General features: G+C 35.2%; 1 protein-coding gene across 3 annotated transcripts; it reads right to left on the bottom strand.

Moving 5' to 3' along the window:
* Positions 1-12,706: 12,706 nt before the first annotated feature.
* On the bottom strand, positions 12,707-17,333 carry LOC149255551 (protein trichome birefringence-like 14). Of its 3 annotated transcripts, none has more exons than XM_089460512.1 (4): positions 15,944-17,330; positions 14,456-14,815; positions 14,063-14,258; positions 12,707-13,867 (listed from the first exon to the last, which is right to left on the bottom strand). In XM_089460512.1, the coding sequence occupies exons 1-4, from the start codon at positions 16,122-16,124 to the stop codon at positions 13,003-13,005; spliced, it is 1,602 nt and encodes a 533-aa protein (XP_089316638.1). In that variant the 5' UTR covers positions 16,125-17,330; the 3' UTR covers positions 12,707-13,002. The 3 variants fall into 3 exon arrangements, with proteins under 3 accessions (XP_089316638.1, XP_089316639.1, XP_089316640.1); XM_089460513.1 differs by having other exon boundaries at positions 14,456-14,827; positions 15,944-16,083; XM_089460514.1 differs by lacking the exon at positions 14,456-14,815 and having other exon boundaries at positions 15,944-17,333.
* Positions 17,334-18,007: the final 674 nt, after the last annotated feature.

Below are 18,007 nucleotides of genomic sequence, written 5' to 3'. Positions count from 1 at the left end.
TTCTTCCATAGAGAAAAGAGACATTTGTCTAGATGATAGATACTCAATGTCAGAATCTTACTAAAATTGTGTGTGGTCATATTCTGAAGATGTTTCAAAATTTTCCAATGTGTTCAGAATTTGACTATCTTCACTAACTTCAGAAATGGTAAAGACAGGTTGTATAGTATCTTCATCATCAACCCACTCATTATCTCCTATTTCTGTAATTGCTTTTGCTGGAGGATACAGATTGAATTTTTTTGTCGAATTACCATCAGAAATATACATATCCCTAGACCTACAACTGATGAAAGCATTGGCTGTGGCTAGCCAAGGTCTTCTTAAGATGAGAGGATATCCTCCTAAATTACTCTTGGGAGTTAAAATCATGAAATCCACTGGATATTCCCAAGAGTCTAAGGAGACTGAAATGTCTTCTAATACACCATCTGATTTAATAATTGATCGATCTGCAAGTTGCAGTAAAGTAGGTGTAAAGAGAAGATTAGGAAGTTTCAGCTGTTCCATAGTCTGTCTACTCATAATGTTGATAGCAACCCCTAAATCAATCAAAGTATTTGGAATTTCAACCCCATTGATATGTGTTTTGACAATTGGACTATCGGGATCTACATACTTCTGCATAGTAATTTTTCCCATCATGATGTCTGCAATTTTCCCTACCAGGTGGATTCTTCTTGTGTCTCTAGGTTTTCTTCCTGGTCTTTTAAGACTCAACTCCTTTATTGTTTTTGCTAGAATAGGAATCTCTTTGATGGCTTGTAACAAGGGAATCTTGATACAGACATTCTTCAATTCATCTAGAAAATCATAGTCAGGCAACAAGATTTGTTTTTCCACCCCTTTGTCAATTTGTAATCTTTCAGGAAAAGGAGGTGTGGATGAAGATGCAGGTTGCACAACTATAGGAGTTGTGGGGGTTAGCTCTTTTTCTTTTTCTTTCTGAGTGTTTGGGTTTTGAAGAGATGCTTCAGAACCCTTATTGGCTTCAAGAGACTCTTCCTCAGAAATGCTTTGATTTTGGGCATCTATAGAAGATTTATCTAGAACTCTACTAGATCTGAGTTGTACATCATTGAGAGGAACAATCATATAGGCAGGAAATTGTTGACCTTCTATCATGTAAGCATTTTGAGGGTTTTTATTATTGGGGTTTGGCAATGGCTGAGAAGGAAGTTGATTTGACTTCTGTTGGAATGGAAGCAAGAGTTGAGAATTTGGGTTTTGTTGAGAAGGTTGTTGTTGTTGAAATGGCAATGATAGTTGTGGGTTTTGATTTGGAAGTTGTGGAGCTTGTTGGTTTTGAAAAGATGGAGGATATTGATAAAATTGAGCAAATCTCCCATAAGGATTTTGCATACCTTGTACCCATGATTGAAAAGGATTCTGAGGTTGGGACCGAGGTTGTTGCCAAGGATTCCAATTTGGTGGGGATTGAAAGTTCATAGAGTTGTTAAACCCTTGATTTTTTTGCCCCTGCCAAGGTCTCCTTGCAACAAAACAGAGAGACTCAATTGTATTTGGATCTTCTTGAAAGACAACTTTGAGCCCAAGAATTGAAGGACAATCCTTGGTCTCATGATTCTCTGAACATATCACACATGTTTCTACAACTTTCGCATCCAAGGGACGTTCCCTGAGAGCATGTTTTTTTCTACATTTTGGGCAAAAGATGGCTAAAGCTTCAGCTTCTGCTTTCTGCTTATTGTGGATCTTAAGAGTGTCTAGTTGCTCACTAAGACTCCCTAAGATATCAGTTTTAAATTCATCAAGCATGTTGCCAATCTCAGCCCTACTTACTGATCCAGTTGCAGATTTGTTTGCTCTGATGAGAGAAGGATCTTTAAGCCCTTTTCCAGTTTTAGATTTTCCTCTTGAGAGATGGACACATAGTTCTGCTATATCATGAAGTGGAAGTTGAGATATATCTCCTTTTCCCATCATATTCAAAATATCTATCCATTCATCTCTAATAGCTTTTAGTAGAAGGGCTTTCAAGGTCTCCTCATCTAAGTTACTCATTTTTGCTCTTTTCAGGTTGTATTGAAATCTTTAAGTAAATCCTCCAAGTTTTCGTCTTCTTTTTGTACCATTTTGAATACCTCATCCTTGTGATTGGTGGGCATACAATAGTCCAGGTATCTATCCAAAAATGTTTGTTTTATATCATTCCAAGTCCTAATGGATTGAGTGAGTAATCCCATGAACCATTTCAAAGCTGCTCCTTTCAATGTTGAAGGAAACAGTTTGAGTTTTTGAGAGTCTTCCAGATAATCATAGGTTCGACACACGACCTCAAACTCAAATAGAAATGTTTCAGGATCTTCATTTCTTAACCCATGAAAGTTTGGGAGGACAGATGGTGAAATATTTTTCATTGTTGCTCGAGAAACCTCATCGACTATAGGAAATCCGAATGAGTTATCTCCATCCCTATTTCCCCCATTGTTACCTCTACCTCCTCCATTATTTCCTCCTCCTCCTGCTCCACCTCTACCTCTACCAAATCCATTTACTCCCTCTTCTGTCATGGTAGTTTTCTCAGAGATTTCAGAGTCCTCTGGTCTTCTACTAATGGCGAACGAGGAGGAATTTCTCCCTCTTCTTTCTCAGGTGATTCTACTTCTTCAATTACAATGTGTCTCCTTATAGAAGAAAAGAAAGGATCTATTCCTAATTCAGATTCGATGGATGGTGTGGGAGAGTCAACTACTGCCTCTTGAATTCCAGGAATCCTAGGGCTAGGAGATGATGGAGGTGTCTCTTGTCTATTCCTTGAAGTAGAAGGAGTTGTAAAAATCGAACTCTTGGCTCTAGCTAAAAACCTTCCCCTAGAGTCTCTTGCTCTATGCATGTCATTTTTTTTATTTTTCTTCAAGTCAGGCTAATAACTCTCTTTCTGATCTTCCAGGTCACTCTAGGTGCAAGAAGAGAGCATACTCAAGAAACTATTAAACCAATAACTTTCTCTTTTCTGATCCTCCAGATCACTCTAGGTGCAAGAGGAGAGCATACTTTGAGAGGTTATCGATTTTCCTTCTTTGAAATTTTCTTGTGTTTTTTTTTTTTTTAAAGATATTGGCTACCTAATTTCACTTCCCCGGCAACGGCGCCAAAATGTTTGGTCAATTTAGTGTGTTCTAAATTGCTATTTAAAATGTCAATCCGGGGTTCGTAAACTGACGAAGTGAAGTGTACTATATGTACTAGATAACCATTTCCTTAGTCTTTTGTCGTTTTTGAGTTTTTTAGTTTGTTTTTGGATTTATCTTTCCCTAATGTGTGATGGTGAAAATGAAAGTTAAGTATGGATGGTGATGGTGATTTCTACAGTGATTTTCCAAAACTTAAAAATGCTCAAAAAGAAAGCTTTAAAATAACTGTAATGAAATCAATTCTTAAGAGGAAATCAATGTATTAAACAGTGAACTAATGACAATGGCCCAGTATCCTTGCTGCTGAATGAAAAAGAAAGTAAAAACTGAACTTAAAGCAACTCAAACTAAAAGCAAAGCAACTAATTCACACTACTTTAACTCTTCAGATCCTTTACTCTTCAGCTCAATCTACCTTGTGGGAAGCAATCATGAACAAGTCAAGCAATATGATATCTAGATAGCAAGAAATTAAATTGCAGAAAGGAAACTAATCACACTACTTCAACTCTTTTGATCCTTTACCCTTCAGCTCAATCTACCTTGTGGGAAGCAATCATGAACAAGTCAAGCAATATGATATCTTAGATGGCAAGAAATTAAATTGCAGAAAAGGAAACTAATCACACTACTTCAACTCTTCTGATCCTTTACCCTTCAGCTCAATCTACCTTGTGGGAAGCAATCATGAATGAGTTTAAGCAATATGATAACTAAATCACACTACAATAAGTAATATTCTAATTTCTTACTAATAGAGTCACTTGACTATAGAAAGAAACCATAAACTGATGAGTAGTATGATGTCCGAGTAACAGAAAAATAAATAAGCAAATCACAACTTGAAAAAAAAGAACATTGTTGGAATTAAACTTCAGAAAATGAAAGTTAGCAGGAAGGACAAGATGATCTCATATGTCAATAGTTATCAAAAAGATGAAAATTTGCCCGGGGCTGCCTAAGAAAACCTGCAGAAAAACATTGATCAACTGACAGCTATAAAAACGGAAGTGAGCATGTAAACAGTAGTGAATTTAAAAACATCTAAACAGCGTGTTATATACAAGCTAATGATTACGAAGACAAAAACATAATGAAAACAACTATACAGGGCTTTAGTGCGCAGGGGCCCTCTGCCACCTCAGCCAGTCAACAAACAGTCACAATAACAAGCTCAGCAAAGTAGTCTTCTCATGTATTAAAGCAGCAACAACATATATAAAACAAAGTACAGTGGGGTGCTAATAGAAACAATTCACAAAATTACATCGCAAAAGCTTCTACACAGCGTTCATCAATGCGTTATTTATAATGAAAAAGTACTGAAACTAACTAACTGAATCCTATGCTATTAACTGTGTTGCCAAGGACGTGTAGATCTCTTCAGCCGAGATCTAGCGTAACTGTCATCATGTCTATTAGAGCTTCAGAGTGGTAGCAGGTTACGGGGATGATCTCTAGGTATGCCGGTGTCTTCGTGGGCTGAGGACTGTGCCACGTAAACGTTCACGTGCTCAAAACAGAGACGTGCCACTGCTAAAATCCTTGGTTGGCTTTGCCTTTGACCCTTGTTGACCGTGACCTTCTATGGATGATTTGGCTGATTTGAAGGGACACGTTCCATGTACCCATCACTTGTAGCTTGCCCATGTGGCTCATTTCTTCATAGGACACCTGTAGCATAGCTTTTAACAAAATAGTTGCGGAATCCTGTGCTGGCTGCAGAAACCTGTGCTGGCTACGAAAACTGACAAGTTTCCATAGTTGTCTGAACAAAAATCTAAACCAAACAACAGTCATAAGCATAGTCAGAAAACCATGTAAAAAGCTCTTTTAAGACTATAATGCAATGATTTTAACAGCTTGGTGGATGAAGTAAGTGGAAAAAGAAGGCTGAGAGGGTGTATAGGAAGGTGCAGGTTTGAGGCTCAACAGAGAGGGTTTGTGGGACTTGGTAGATGCTCATTGTGTAGCAGGGACTCACAAGACTCCATTCACCTATTTTTGCAATGTACTTTTGCTGTCAGGGTGTGGAAGGAGGTTTCCTCCATCTTAGGAGTTCCACATGTCATAGACTCTCTATCTATTCATGATTGTATTGGTCAATGGAACCTTAGAGCGAAAGCACATAGGACGGCACCCCTTTACGTCCTATGGGGTATTTGGAGATCCAAAAACACTCTTATCTTCAAAGGAAAAGTTCCTAAGATTAAGGAAGTCGCCATGGGCATAGTGATATATTTCAATGAAATAGGGCCTTGGGCTCCTAAGGGCCCCCATCGATCCTTTTCACAAGTTGAAGTGGATGGAATTTATCTTATTTGCTATTTCGACAGGGCCTCCTCAGATGGGGTTTATGGTTGTAGAGTCTCACTCCATATTGATCGATCAAAGCATTTTCATTTCTCTTGGAATGCATGCAAGGGGGATAACTACAACGCTAAATTGATAGCTCTGTGGGGTGCCCTTGAATTCTCATCGTGGCTTAGGATAGAATCCATTCACATCATTGGGTATTCCCTCACCATGATCAAGTGGGTTCAGGGGAAGTGTTCACTCGGGGTCCCCTCTCTATGCAATTGGATGCAGCTGATTCAGAACATCTTGCCTACTTTCTTTGAGTTTACTTTCCAACACGTCTTCAAGGAGCAAGAAAAGGAGGAAAATGTGTTATCCAAACATGGTCTCTCCCTCTACCCCGTTTTTTTGTTTTTTGAAGAGTTTTCTGGAGGCAGAAGGAGCAGTATGGGATCATTTGAGCCTTAATCTTTCATCTTGGTCCTGTTTTTTTGGTCTTTTTTGACAATCTTCGATTAAGGACTTGTTCCTCTTTAATTTTTCCTCTGCTATTTGCATTGTTTTTCATCCTGTGGAGGGGTTTCGATATTAGTCTCTCTCCTCTTTGACATATGTTTTCTGCCTAAAGTAGTGATGATTTTTTAATAGTTTCAAGTCAACTATGATGAGTACTACATAAACAAGTCATTGTAAAACTTTCACTTATTGAATGAAAGTTTAGTTTCTCTCTTCTAAAAAACAAAAGAGTTATTTTAGTTGGATTAAATATTTCAAATCCAACTAATTAACAAATAACCAATTCACATAAAAATTATATTTGTGACGATACATCTCATTCAACATGCACAAAACAAGTAAGAGTCAAACATCCAATATTGAATTTTGAACAACAATCCCAATATCAAACATCTTTCAAATTGAGCAAAGTGACGAATCAGACAATGAAAAATTATTATTTTTCAAAATCAAATATTTCTACTTTTATTTGAATGCAATTCTAAGTCAATCCTAACAATTTATCAAAAATGGAGTCTAACGAGGTGGAAGAATTGCCCGGACAGCCAAAAGTGGCTGGAATCCGAGCAAAAAAATTTCAAAAAATCTTGTGGAAGGAGTGCTTAAATCGTGTTTTTGATGATGGAAATGAATTCAGCACTATCAAAAATGTCTAGGACACCTAAAATTTTGAAGTTTAACAACTATAACTTGGATTTACAAAAATCCTTGCCAGATTTTCTCTAAATATGACTTGAATTTCCATAATTTTCTGAACAACTCCTCCGCCTCTTTAAAATAAGCCAAAAATATCTATCAAATTTGTAAATGAAATCACTCACTAATAACCTATTCAATCACTGACAACCAGTCATAAACTCTCATCATAAACTCACGCCATGTGGACTTCACTTCTGTGCACGTCGGCACCTGTCGCACTAGACGGTGGGTCTGGAATTCGCGATATGATTTGAATATTCAACGCGTTCAGTGGCATTCTTCACATTCCATTCCACTGTAAAGTTGCAAAGAGGGAAAATAATATTTAATATCTAAAACGAAGGTGTGAATTTTAAAAAGATTTAGGAATCCGTGACCCTGGGTATTTTTTATTTTTTCTTAATAAATAAATATGAACAAACAATTAAAGAGTTTAGACTTCTGTGATCCATAATTGATTGTTAGAGATTTCAGCAAAATCACATAGAGAATCATTTGTCGACGCGTTTCGAACCAACTAGTGTGGTTCATCGTCAAGACAAGTTGAGGAACAAATCTGAGCGATCCGTTAAATAGAGTATGCAGGTCCTTCAATGACTATATAAACGGCTATATGAGCAGGCAATGATTAAAAAGTCCTTTAACGGTTATACCATATAAATATAAATATATATATAGATATATATATTAATTTTATTATTTAATTAATTTTTTATTTTTTTCCAGTTATATTATTATATTATATTAACCTTAAGCTAATATTACTATATTAATTTTAATTTTTTTTGAATATTATTATCAATAATGGGTTAGGGTAATTAATATTTTATTTTTATATTCTATTTATTTATTTTTTAATCAAATTATTAAAATAATGTCATTAATAGTGATATTATTGTAATAACCTTTAGTAATATAAGAAATGTTAATTTCCAATTAATCTTAATGATATTAGTCTCAGGTAAAATTATTAGTATTTTTTTTATTATTATTATTAATTTATTAATTAATTAATTTATTTTTATTTTTATTTTTTATTTTTTTATATAAGAGTGAAAAGAATAAAATTGCAATAGTTAATTATTAAAAATCCAGGTCAAGGATGAATAATTGAAAGAGTGATATTACTATAACTAAAACAATGACCAGCTAAACAAACAAACAATATTCATAATGATCTTATGAATATTTTATAAGACTATTTTTTTAATCTATTCTTAAATAATTTTAACATTTTGTATAACTGTTATCGTGATAAATAGAAGGTTTTTAAAAATTCCGACCGTACTTCATACAATTTGATATTAATATAATTGATATTCCATGGTTTTTATATCATTTAATGGCGCTCGTAGTTATAACATTTATTATATTTTATTTTTTTGACGATACCAAAAATCTATTTATGCTGTCATGCTTTTTAATCTGATGTAATTGTGGTGGTTTAATAATTTTTTTTTGTTTTTTTGTTTTTATTGGTTAAGTTATTGTGTTTCCTGACGTATTGCAAGCAACTTATTGTGTTAAGTTATTGTGTTATTATGGAATTTGGATTCTTTAATATATAAAAGCAATCTCATCATCCTAGTGGTTTAATGAGCTTTTAAAATGACTTTTTGGTAATTGTTTTTTCATTTTTCTTTTTCATGTTTTTTATTAATTCTTTTAATTTATTTTTAAATAACTAGAGTTGTTGGCAAGTTTATATTTTTCTTATGAGTTTTTCACTGTTAACTCTGGTGTATTATAGTTTTTTGGGATGTGGTATTGATAAGTCATGATTTTCGCTTGGCCCATGGTATTGTAACAAAGCTTATTTACAAATTAGGATTTTGCATAATAAAATGGGGTAAATTTCCTTGGTTAAAAATCTTGTTCCATGTCTTTTTAAATGCATATATGTTTAATTTATATATTAATTCTTTTTTAATTAATAATAATGGTTTAAAATAATATTTTAATTTAATTAATTTTCATGATTTTTTTTTAATTTTAGCAATTTGAGATATATTATGAAGTGTTTAGATGGTTGTTATGGATTGATATTTATCTACATTTACCAACCAGTCATTTAATTATGCTGTAAGGCATTTCTCTTTGAAATGAACTCTCCTCTATGCACCATCAGATTAAGTTTTAGATGATTGAAATGGTTCCGTCCGTTAATCTCATAACTAACTCCTTAGCGCTCAAATGACTCGCTCATTAATCTCATAACTCACTCTTACCGCTCAACTGACTCGCTCATTAATTCCAAAGACGAGGCGATGCCTCTAAAAACGGAAGTTATTGTCTATTTGGACTGAATAAGGGTTCGAGCCGCCTTGCTTGAGTACGCAGATACTTGATCTATAGGAGAAAATGGTGGAAAAAGCTGCTCGCTTAAGTCTTAATCTAAATTTAAATATTTAAAAAATTAGTTCTTTTATCTTTTAATTTCATGTATTAGTTCTTTTATATTAAAAGATAAAAATGAGATCACTTGCATTATTTAATAAATTTATTAAAATAAATTTATACTATAATTATTTATTTTCATTCAATTTAATTTTTCCAGTTAAAACAACATGAGAACGTCCATTCCAAAATCAATAGCTGTTGACATGGAGAATCTATTTGATAGAAAAACAAACTTCCAAGATGAACATTATGGGTGTTTTCCATATGTCAAGAATTCCAAAATCAATCGCTGTTGACATGGAGAATCTATTTGATAGAAAAACAAACTTCCAAGATGAACATTATGGGTCTTTTCCATATCTCAAGAAGCATAAGGTGTTACCATTTTTTGATTTTAGTAAATGGTATAAAGCATAAGTTCTTTTGTTTTTGTTTTTGTTTTTACCTAAATCTCTTTGAAGTGGTTGGAAGATTTTGGCCACCTTATCATACACTGATTCCAAATTCCATTATACATGAATTCTTTCCATTACAAAGGTTTAAGATGTCAGTGCAATGAGATATATCTAAGCTAATGTAAAAATTCAATAGGTCTATGATGGTTTATTTATTTATTTATTGAACTGTTTATCCTAGACACAAATTCTGATTAGATAATGGACAAATGTAGAGCTTGTTTTCTCACTTTATATGGATCTTGTCGATTGTCAAAAATCTTGTGCAGTTGATGATGCAGAATACTGATAAGATCAAAATTTATGGAGCTCTTGTACGGGTAGATTCGATGGAAAAAGTGGCATAGACTCAGACAACAGAGAAAGAAAAAATGAGGATGAAGGTGCAGAAGATTATTGCAGATGGAATTAATTGCTTTCTAAACAGATAATTGATTTATTTTATAATTTCCAGAAGAGTAAAAAATGAGGATGAATGCGCAGAATATTATTGCAGATGGAATTAATTGCTTTCTAAACACACAATTCATTTATAATTTCCAGAAGAGTTGTTTTCTGATTCTGGAATACTTGCCATTGAGCATGCTAATTTTGATGGAATTGAATGGAGCTCTTGTCACTAGGGGAGAAACTGCTTCAACTTTGTACAACCCAGAATCAGTTAAACTTGCAAACTAATTGAGGAAATCATGATCGGGGAGGACAAGTTAATTCACTTTTCAGGAGTTGAGTTGGGATAAGCTTGTACTATAGTCCTGAGAGTAGCAAAGTAATTATATAACATCAATGAACACAATTTAGAGGGAAAACAAGCAGCAAAGAAACTAAGGTGCAGAGTCTAAGTAATATACATGGTCATTCCAGAGAACTGACGTTCAACAAGCAGACTCCTAAATTACAAAGGTGTTTCCACTCTAGAGAAATGATGTTCAACTTACGCACAATTTTCTGGCAATTAAACCAAGAGTCACCAATTTCAGCAATTACAGTAGTTTCATTTGATAGCATGCAATTTTGACTAGTGAATATCAACAATGGTCCTACTTCAAATGTATCCTCTAAGGGCAAGCCAACAAAAAGATGATTGCTTGAGTATTGTTACTTCAGAATATGGGTAGATTTTTTGAGGCCTTGCCTGAATATGTTTGAATAGAATATTAACCCTAAGGACTCATATGCTGCACTTTTCAGGGGAACACCTTCGGGTACAAAAATGCGTTGATAATTCTTTGTAAGCCCCTTTTCCATAGTCACCTTGTTGGGCTGCATGAGTTTGGTTTTCTTTTTTTCAAAAGCAATAAATATCCCACTGAAATATAGTCATTAAAAATAGGCACTCCAAATAAATATCTATGAGACTCAACTATATAGCATAGTAAGTCCCTATTTTAGCACTTACTAAGGAAGTTGCATATGCCTTGTTTGATTGTATTACATTTAACGTTAATATTCTTTTTTTGTTCAAATTGGGCTATAGTTAGATCACATAACATATCACATCCTTTTTCATCTATACTCTTCTTGCATATGTGCTACCTATTTTAGTATAGTGAGTCCCTATTTTAGCACTTACTAAGGAAGTTTCATATGCATTGTTTGATTATATTACATTTAATATTAATATTTTTTTTCTTTCAAATTAGGCTCTAGTTAGATCACATAACATATCACATCATTTTTCATCTATACTCTTCCTCCATATGCACTACCGACTTACAACGTTTCCTTTGTAACATCTGGTGCAAATGCTAGTTTATATGATTTTGCTAATTAAAGTGAACTAATTCATTTAATTTATATGATTGTGCTAATTAAAGTGCGCTAATTTATGATTTAAGTGGGAAAGTTTAAAAATAAGATGAGAGAACAAAAAAATCAAAAGAACTCCTTGCACACTCCACATTGTGCCCTTCCAAGTTATTATGGAATTTGGATCCTTTAGTATATAGATAGGCAGTCTCATCATCCTAGCGGTTTAATGAGCTTTTAAAGTGACTCTTTCATCACTCTTTTGTTAGTCTTTCCTCGTGGTTTTTCATTAACTCTTTCTTAGACAACTAGTTAACTCTTTCTTAGACAACTAAAGTTGTTGACAAGATTATATTTTTCCCATAGGTTTTTTCAAGGTTGGCTATGGAGTGTTATGGTTTTTTTGGGAGTTGTTGGCAAGTTTATATTTATCCCATCCATTTTTCCAAAGTTGGATCCCATCATCCTAGTGGTTTAATGAGCTTTTAAAGTGACTCTTTCGTCACTCTTTTGTTACTCTTTTCTCATGTTTTTTCATTAACTCTTTCTTAGACAACTAGTTAACTCTTTTTAAGACAACTAGAGTTGTTGACAAGCTTATATTTTTCCCATAGGCTTTTTCGAGGTTGGCTATGGTGTGTTATGGTTTTTTTGGGAGTTGTTGGCAAGTTTATATTTATCCCATCCGTTTTTCCAAGATTGGCTATGGTGTGTTATCTTTTTTTTGGAAAGTGGTATTGATAAGCCATGGTTTTGGCCCATGGTATTGTAATGAAGATTATTTACAAATTAAGAGCTTGCATAATAAAATAGGGTAAATTTCCTTGGTTAAGAATCTTGTTCCATGCAATTTGTATGTTAATTTTTTTTTAATTAGTAATAATAATTTAAAATAATATTTTAATTTAAACCGTTTTTATGATTTTTTAATTTATGAAGTGTTTAGATGTTTGTTGTGAATTAATATTTATCCGTATTTACCAGTAATTTAATTTTCAGCATCATCAAAAAAACGAACGATTTCTGTTGATTGATATTTGTAAAGAGGATTTTAAAGAAGATTTTACAACAAATATTGTAAAAAGAAATCTGTAAAGTTTATAATTTAAGTGGGAAAATTTAAAAATAAAATGAGAAAATGACATCACCACCAAATAAAAACGGCATCCTCCTCCTTCGCTAAAAACAACAACCTCCTCCGCCTTCCTCCACCGGAGGATTTTAAAGAGATTTTAAAACAAATATTGAATGTAGAAATGGAGCACCAATGCACTAAACACCATAATGAAAAAAAAAACAAGAAAAAATGACAGCATAACCATCTCAAGCGGAATCAACGATAAGAATTAAAGAATAGTGACACAACAACAAAGTATCTGCCCATCAACATCAACTTATTTTTCCGAAGAAAAATAGACTGAAATTTCAATATCCCACGAAATGTAACTTGCCTTTTCTTCCACTAGTAAGATTACAAGGATACATTTTCCAACTGCAACTGCAACAAGATATCTGCAGCTAGTCCTTGTCTTTATTTTTTCATAGATTGACAGAACAATAGCCCAATAGACAGTATGAGACAGTAAGAAATGTGCAGCTACTTACTGTGATCTATTACGACAACTCTTCAAATTCATTAATTATTTGTACATGTTGGAACAAGTTATTAGTTGCACTTTGATAAATCAAAGATAGAATCCTGTGCAATGGGAAACGGTGCTGCAACATCATATTTGTGCTGATAGTTCATTTTGTCGTGGAAACAAGAGCTGAGCAAAGAGGAGTTCATTCCAGGTATCAGGCACTCCTGGAAGACACCAATGCAAACAATCCTGAGAGCCATTTTTCGATTTGAGATTGTATCTGGATAGATGTGCATCATCCCTTAACTCTGAAATCCCAGTGATATCTAAATTCTCAACTCTTGTGCCCTGAACAGCACCCTCAACAGAAGGATAATTTGCTCGGTTGCGAGAACCGTTGTGAATTGCAGACAACGGTTTGGTGTTATCGCAACGACCGCCCGAGTTCCAATCCCCATTAAAGAAGTGCCGAGGTGATACGGTTCTCATGAAAACCCTCAAATTTGGATACTTATCCAACTGTTTATCAAGCCATTTCACAACACTATGCACTGTCAAATTGCGAGCACTCTTGAGGTCTCTCAGCTTCCTAACATTCTTTGGTTGTCCATTTACATACATGTGCCATCTGTTTGCTTTTAATTTTCCCCAATTCCAATGGTGCCCTGTATTCAGCACTACCACATCAAATCTATAAAGATTAGTATGCAGGAACCATGCTGGTCGATCAAGATGCATTGCAAAGTCGGTGGATAGGTTTCCCGGGTTTAGGGGTTCAATTTCACAGAGGCTTGCTGACCAATAATATAATACAGTTGTGTTCGTCTTTGGGAATCTGAATGCCCAACCAGCTGGCCTCGCTGCGCCACGCGCACGTACTAAACCATATTCCTTGCCTACATCTTGAACATCTGGACTGTCTTTTCCACCTGTAATCAGGCACATAACAGACTGGAATTGTTGCCTTCCTAACGAATCCCCAACAAATGCAAGTGTTTTGTCCTTCATTCTATAAATTATATACACAAAATAACCAGTAATGTTTGAGTCCGGTCAACTATAAAAGAAACTTACACTATAAAAGTGCAACTCCAATAGTGTTTCACAGAACTTTAAAAATAAAAATTAGAAATGTCAATAGAATACACATACATACATGTGTGTAAATAACTAGGAGAATGAAAAAAACTTGATTATCCCCTACCTTGTAAGAAAGTGTTGCCCTTCAAAGTCGGGCATGTCACAGTTGTTAGGCTGCCACCGATATTTTTCATAAGAAAAATCAAGGCGTTGGGTCAACCTGCATGCCCACATCCCTGATAACCAGCGCTTACACATCTTACCAGAATATATAGGCCTCCCGCTATCCTGAACCCATTTTCCTTCGGTATAGTCACATACTGAAAGAAAAGCACAGTATTGCAATTTTAATAAAATCCACTGAATGAAATCTGTGTATTTGATTCAACGGTTGATATCAACTTACTTCCATTTAATTTTCTGCTTTGGCATTTTCTAATAAAATTGCAGTAGTGATTGAGGCTCATTGAACCTATCAGATTTGGCCTTTGCAGCCACTGTCAAGCAAGATACTAACCTTTCTTCTCAATAGCAGATGACTTTTCAACTTTTGTAGGAAGTAATTCTTCAGCAGTAATGACAGAGGATTTTTCAATTGCTGAGGGTTGCTCTTTTTCATCTAAGCTGGACTTCATATTATTAACCTCCGGAGAGAACAAATCCCCCACCAAAATATTTATTTCTGAACTAGAAGGGGAATTTTCAGACGGCAATTCTTCGGCCGGTCTAGATGGTGATTTTTCAACTGAGAAATCTTTAGTTGCATTAGACGACAATCCTGAGATGCGCGGGAATTCTTTAGTTGATATGGAATCAGGTTCTCCAGTTGGCAGAGATGGAGAACTTTCCATGACTGGAGGTGTGCATAAAGATGAACCTGCTCAAGCAGCTGATTTTAGATAGTGTTATTGGTATAAAATATTAAAATATATTTGACGAATGACGGAAACAAGATACTTTTTGCAAATCGAAGCCATTGTCATCCCATGATGTTGTCCCCAAAAGAGAACCACGCAAGTTACCAGGTCCTCACATGGAATGTCTGGCTCGATTTTTTGACAGGGCAACACAGAGAAATAAATGTGGATGCTATTTTGGATTGGCATTTCTAAAGAATAAGAATTTTGGGTTCATTGGAATGTGGGCAGTCGCATTAATACAAAGCTGAAGCAATGGCTTTATGGAAATTGTTATGGTTTTTTTACTTTCTCAATATTTTAAACATTTACACATATTTAGTGATTCCAAGATCATTATTAAGCATGTCAAGGAAACGGTAAAATCAAACACTCTGTAAATAGCTCTGGAAAATTAACAATCTCTGGACAACTTTCAAGGAATCCACGAGGATTACAACTATTAAGCTGATTTGATTGATTGTCAAAAGAGAATCTACTGGAACAACCGGATGATACGCACATTAAAGTCTGATATGCACATTAAAGTCAAGCTAAAAGACATTACATTAGATGCCGGGTGTTTCCATTTCCTGGGTAACTATAATCTGTTTTTTTGGTATAATCTAGGCTTATCTTTATTATATGTTGAACATATGCCTGGTCTATTATCTATGGCTGTGTTTTGATGATAATATCAAGGAGTATATCGATCATATGTATATATCCATATGTCCACATGTGGATCTGGATGTGGCTTCTTATTTTGTCCACCTGTTTATTATGTCCCCTGATTATGTAGCTAAACTTCCTAGGCGAATTTATGTGGAATAGTAAGATTGGAATGTCGTATGATCTTCTGGATGGGTAGCGAGAACTCGCTCAGGTATGATATATGTAACTATATTGGTATCTGGAATATCATAATATGTAATATATTCCTATAATGAAAATATATATCGTTTTTTTCTTGCTGAAAAATGTTACACAGGGTTTTGTGTTCTTCATTAATAATATTAAGCACACGGTTTTGAGTTCGTTCATTCTGATGAGAGCAAAAATTAATTACTTTAATTATATAAAAACAGATAGTAATTGAAGAAGCAAACCTGAAAACCGATTCCGCACATCGTCTGGTCGAATCAACCTCCGAATGCGTTCATCTTTCGGAAGAACACTCAGAAATGGGGCTCCTTCCAGTCCCCAAACAATAAATATAGTGCAAATCAATGTAATAAGCGCGAATACCTGCTTCCCTCGCAACCCTGGCAAAGATACCCCGCTCGTCATTGTTTCTACTCTACTAGAACCTATTTGTGATTACACAAACTGACGGATTTGAAATACTACAGATCCGTCAAAGCCAAATATTTATTCAGGGGATATAAATGGCGGCAGAAGTGTTACTATTTCCATTCCTCGTGATCAGTTTCTGGATGAAAATTCGCCACAAACGGATTAAATCACTTTTCCAGTCTCAAAGCTTCTGGTTTCTTATTCGAAATTTTAAAACCTCAAGGTTCTTGACAAGATCAAGAACATTTAAGCCAAGTGAATCCCACTTGTAAAGCTATAATCTTCCTGATTTCTAAATCCCTAACCAGTTCCGCTTCTTTGACAGGAAGAAATGAGCTGCAAGGCAGAAGCTCAAGCTAGATTCCAGCAATTCAAACAAAATTGAAAACAAGCTTCCGGCAGTCCATTCGGCGCAAATAGGTTCCTCGCCTTTCTTTACTGCGTACAGACGTTGAAGCTGGGCCTCGCATTCACTAAAGTACTTTCCACGAAAGGCCGGAAAACCAAATTAATACTCCTAAAAGCTTTCGCCCGAGGTCATGCTCAGGTTTCTCAGCTCTGTGCCGATTATCAATGGCTATCTGCGGATTTGAGAAAGCCTCTCGATTTCTCCGTCATTCGCTACCTTTCGCTATTTCTTTTAAAAGTTCCTAAATTCTTTTATAATCTTACACAAGAATTACCAGTTTGACCCTCAACTTCTTCATCCATGGCCTGTTTCCCCTATTTTTGGGCGTGGCGTGATATTCCTACTGAATTCTTTTACGGCTGAGAATATCTACAATAATCACAGAAGCCAGACATTGCTACAAATAATATCTAGGATAATAGTAAACTAATCTCCATTCCGCCGATGTTGCAAAACCTGGCATTCGTCCTGACCCTCACGGCTGCTTCTTTCAAGATCAAATTAAAAAAACTGGAATCAAAGGAGTACGGAAGCTATGCACCTTATCCGCGTCCGTTTCACTGGTAAAAGCCAGCCCCCGGAAAATTTCTATCCTCCTCTCTCCGACATCGATACATCAACACACTTATCCGCACAATGCATTCATGAGCTTGAAATGCACGGAGATACCAAATTAAATGATTCCCACCAATTGTGTATATTTCTCAAAGGGCAGGGAGCGAGAAATAAGAAGGCGAGGCCGCAAGGGTATTGACCTCATTACCGCGTCTGTGGGTTCACTTTCCTTGATCTTTCTTATACAATATGCACTGTCTCTTAAAATTATAAAGCTTTTAAAGTTTTCCAATACTTACCTATCTTAAGAAAATTTATACAATATAACACGTTAACAGCAACATATAACATGCGTGAGCCAGGTCAAACAAGTTAACAGCAACATACACCCGACGGTAATTATTTGCGAACAGGAAGAAGTCTTTCACCTCACGCCCTGTCTTTCCGTTTGAAACCTTGACCGCTTCACACCCACGAATCGAGCTCGGAGCCGCAAAACGTCCAATGATGAATTTCGGACAACAATTCCTGTATCAAACATCTTAAAGATTGGGTAACGTGACAAATCCGACCATGAAAATTTATAATGTTTCAAATTCAGGTACTTCTACTTTTATTTGAATGCGATTCTAACTCATAATCCAAACAATCTATCAGAATTTCTATCAAATGTGTAAAAGACATCACTTACAGATAAATGTATTTACTGCACTGATAACCTATTCAATCAGTTTCTATTAACGTCGGTAACCGGTCTCAATATTCGAATATTCATCGGAGGATTTCACTTCTGTGCTCGTCGGCACCTGTCGCCCTGGAGGGTGAATATTCAACGTGGTCAGGTACCGTGACATGTTCACATCCCTTTCCACTGTAAAGGGGAAAAGATATTTAACACCAAAAAGCTTCGACA

The sequence above is a fragment of the Pinus tabuliformis genome, chromosome 7, assembly GCF_031772625.1.
Source record: "Pinus tabuliformis cultivar Carrire ecotype Pingquan chromosome 7, CPIR1, whole genome shotgun sequence".
NCBI lineage: Eukaryota > Viridiplantae > Streptophyta > Pinopsida > Pinales > Pinaceae > Pinus > Pinus tabuliformis.
Note: the sequence above shows the minus strand (reverse complement) of the source record. Positions and strands in the feature narration are given on the sequence as shown.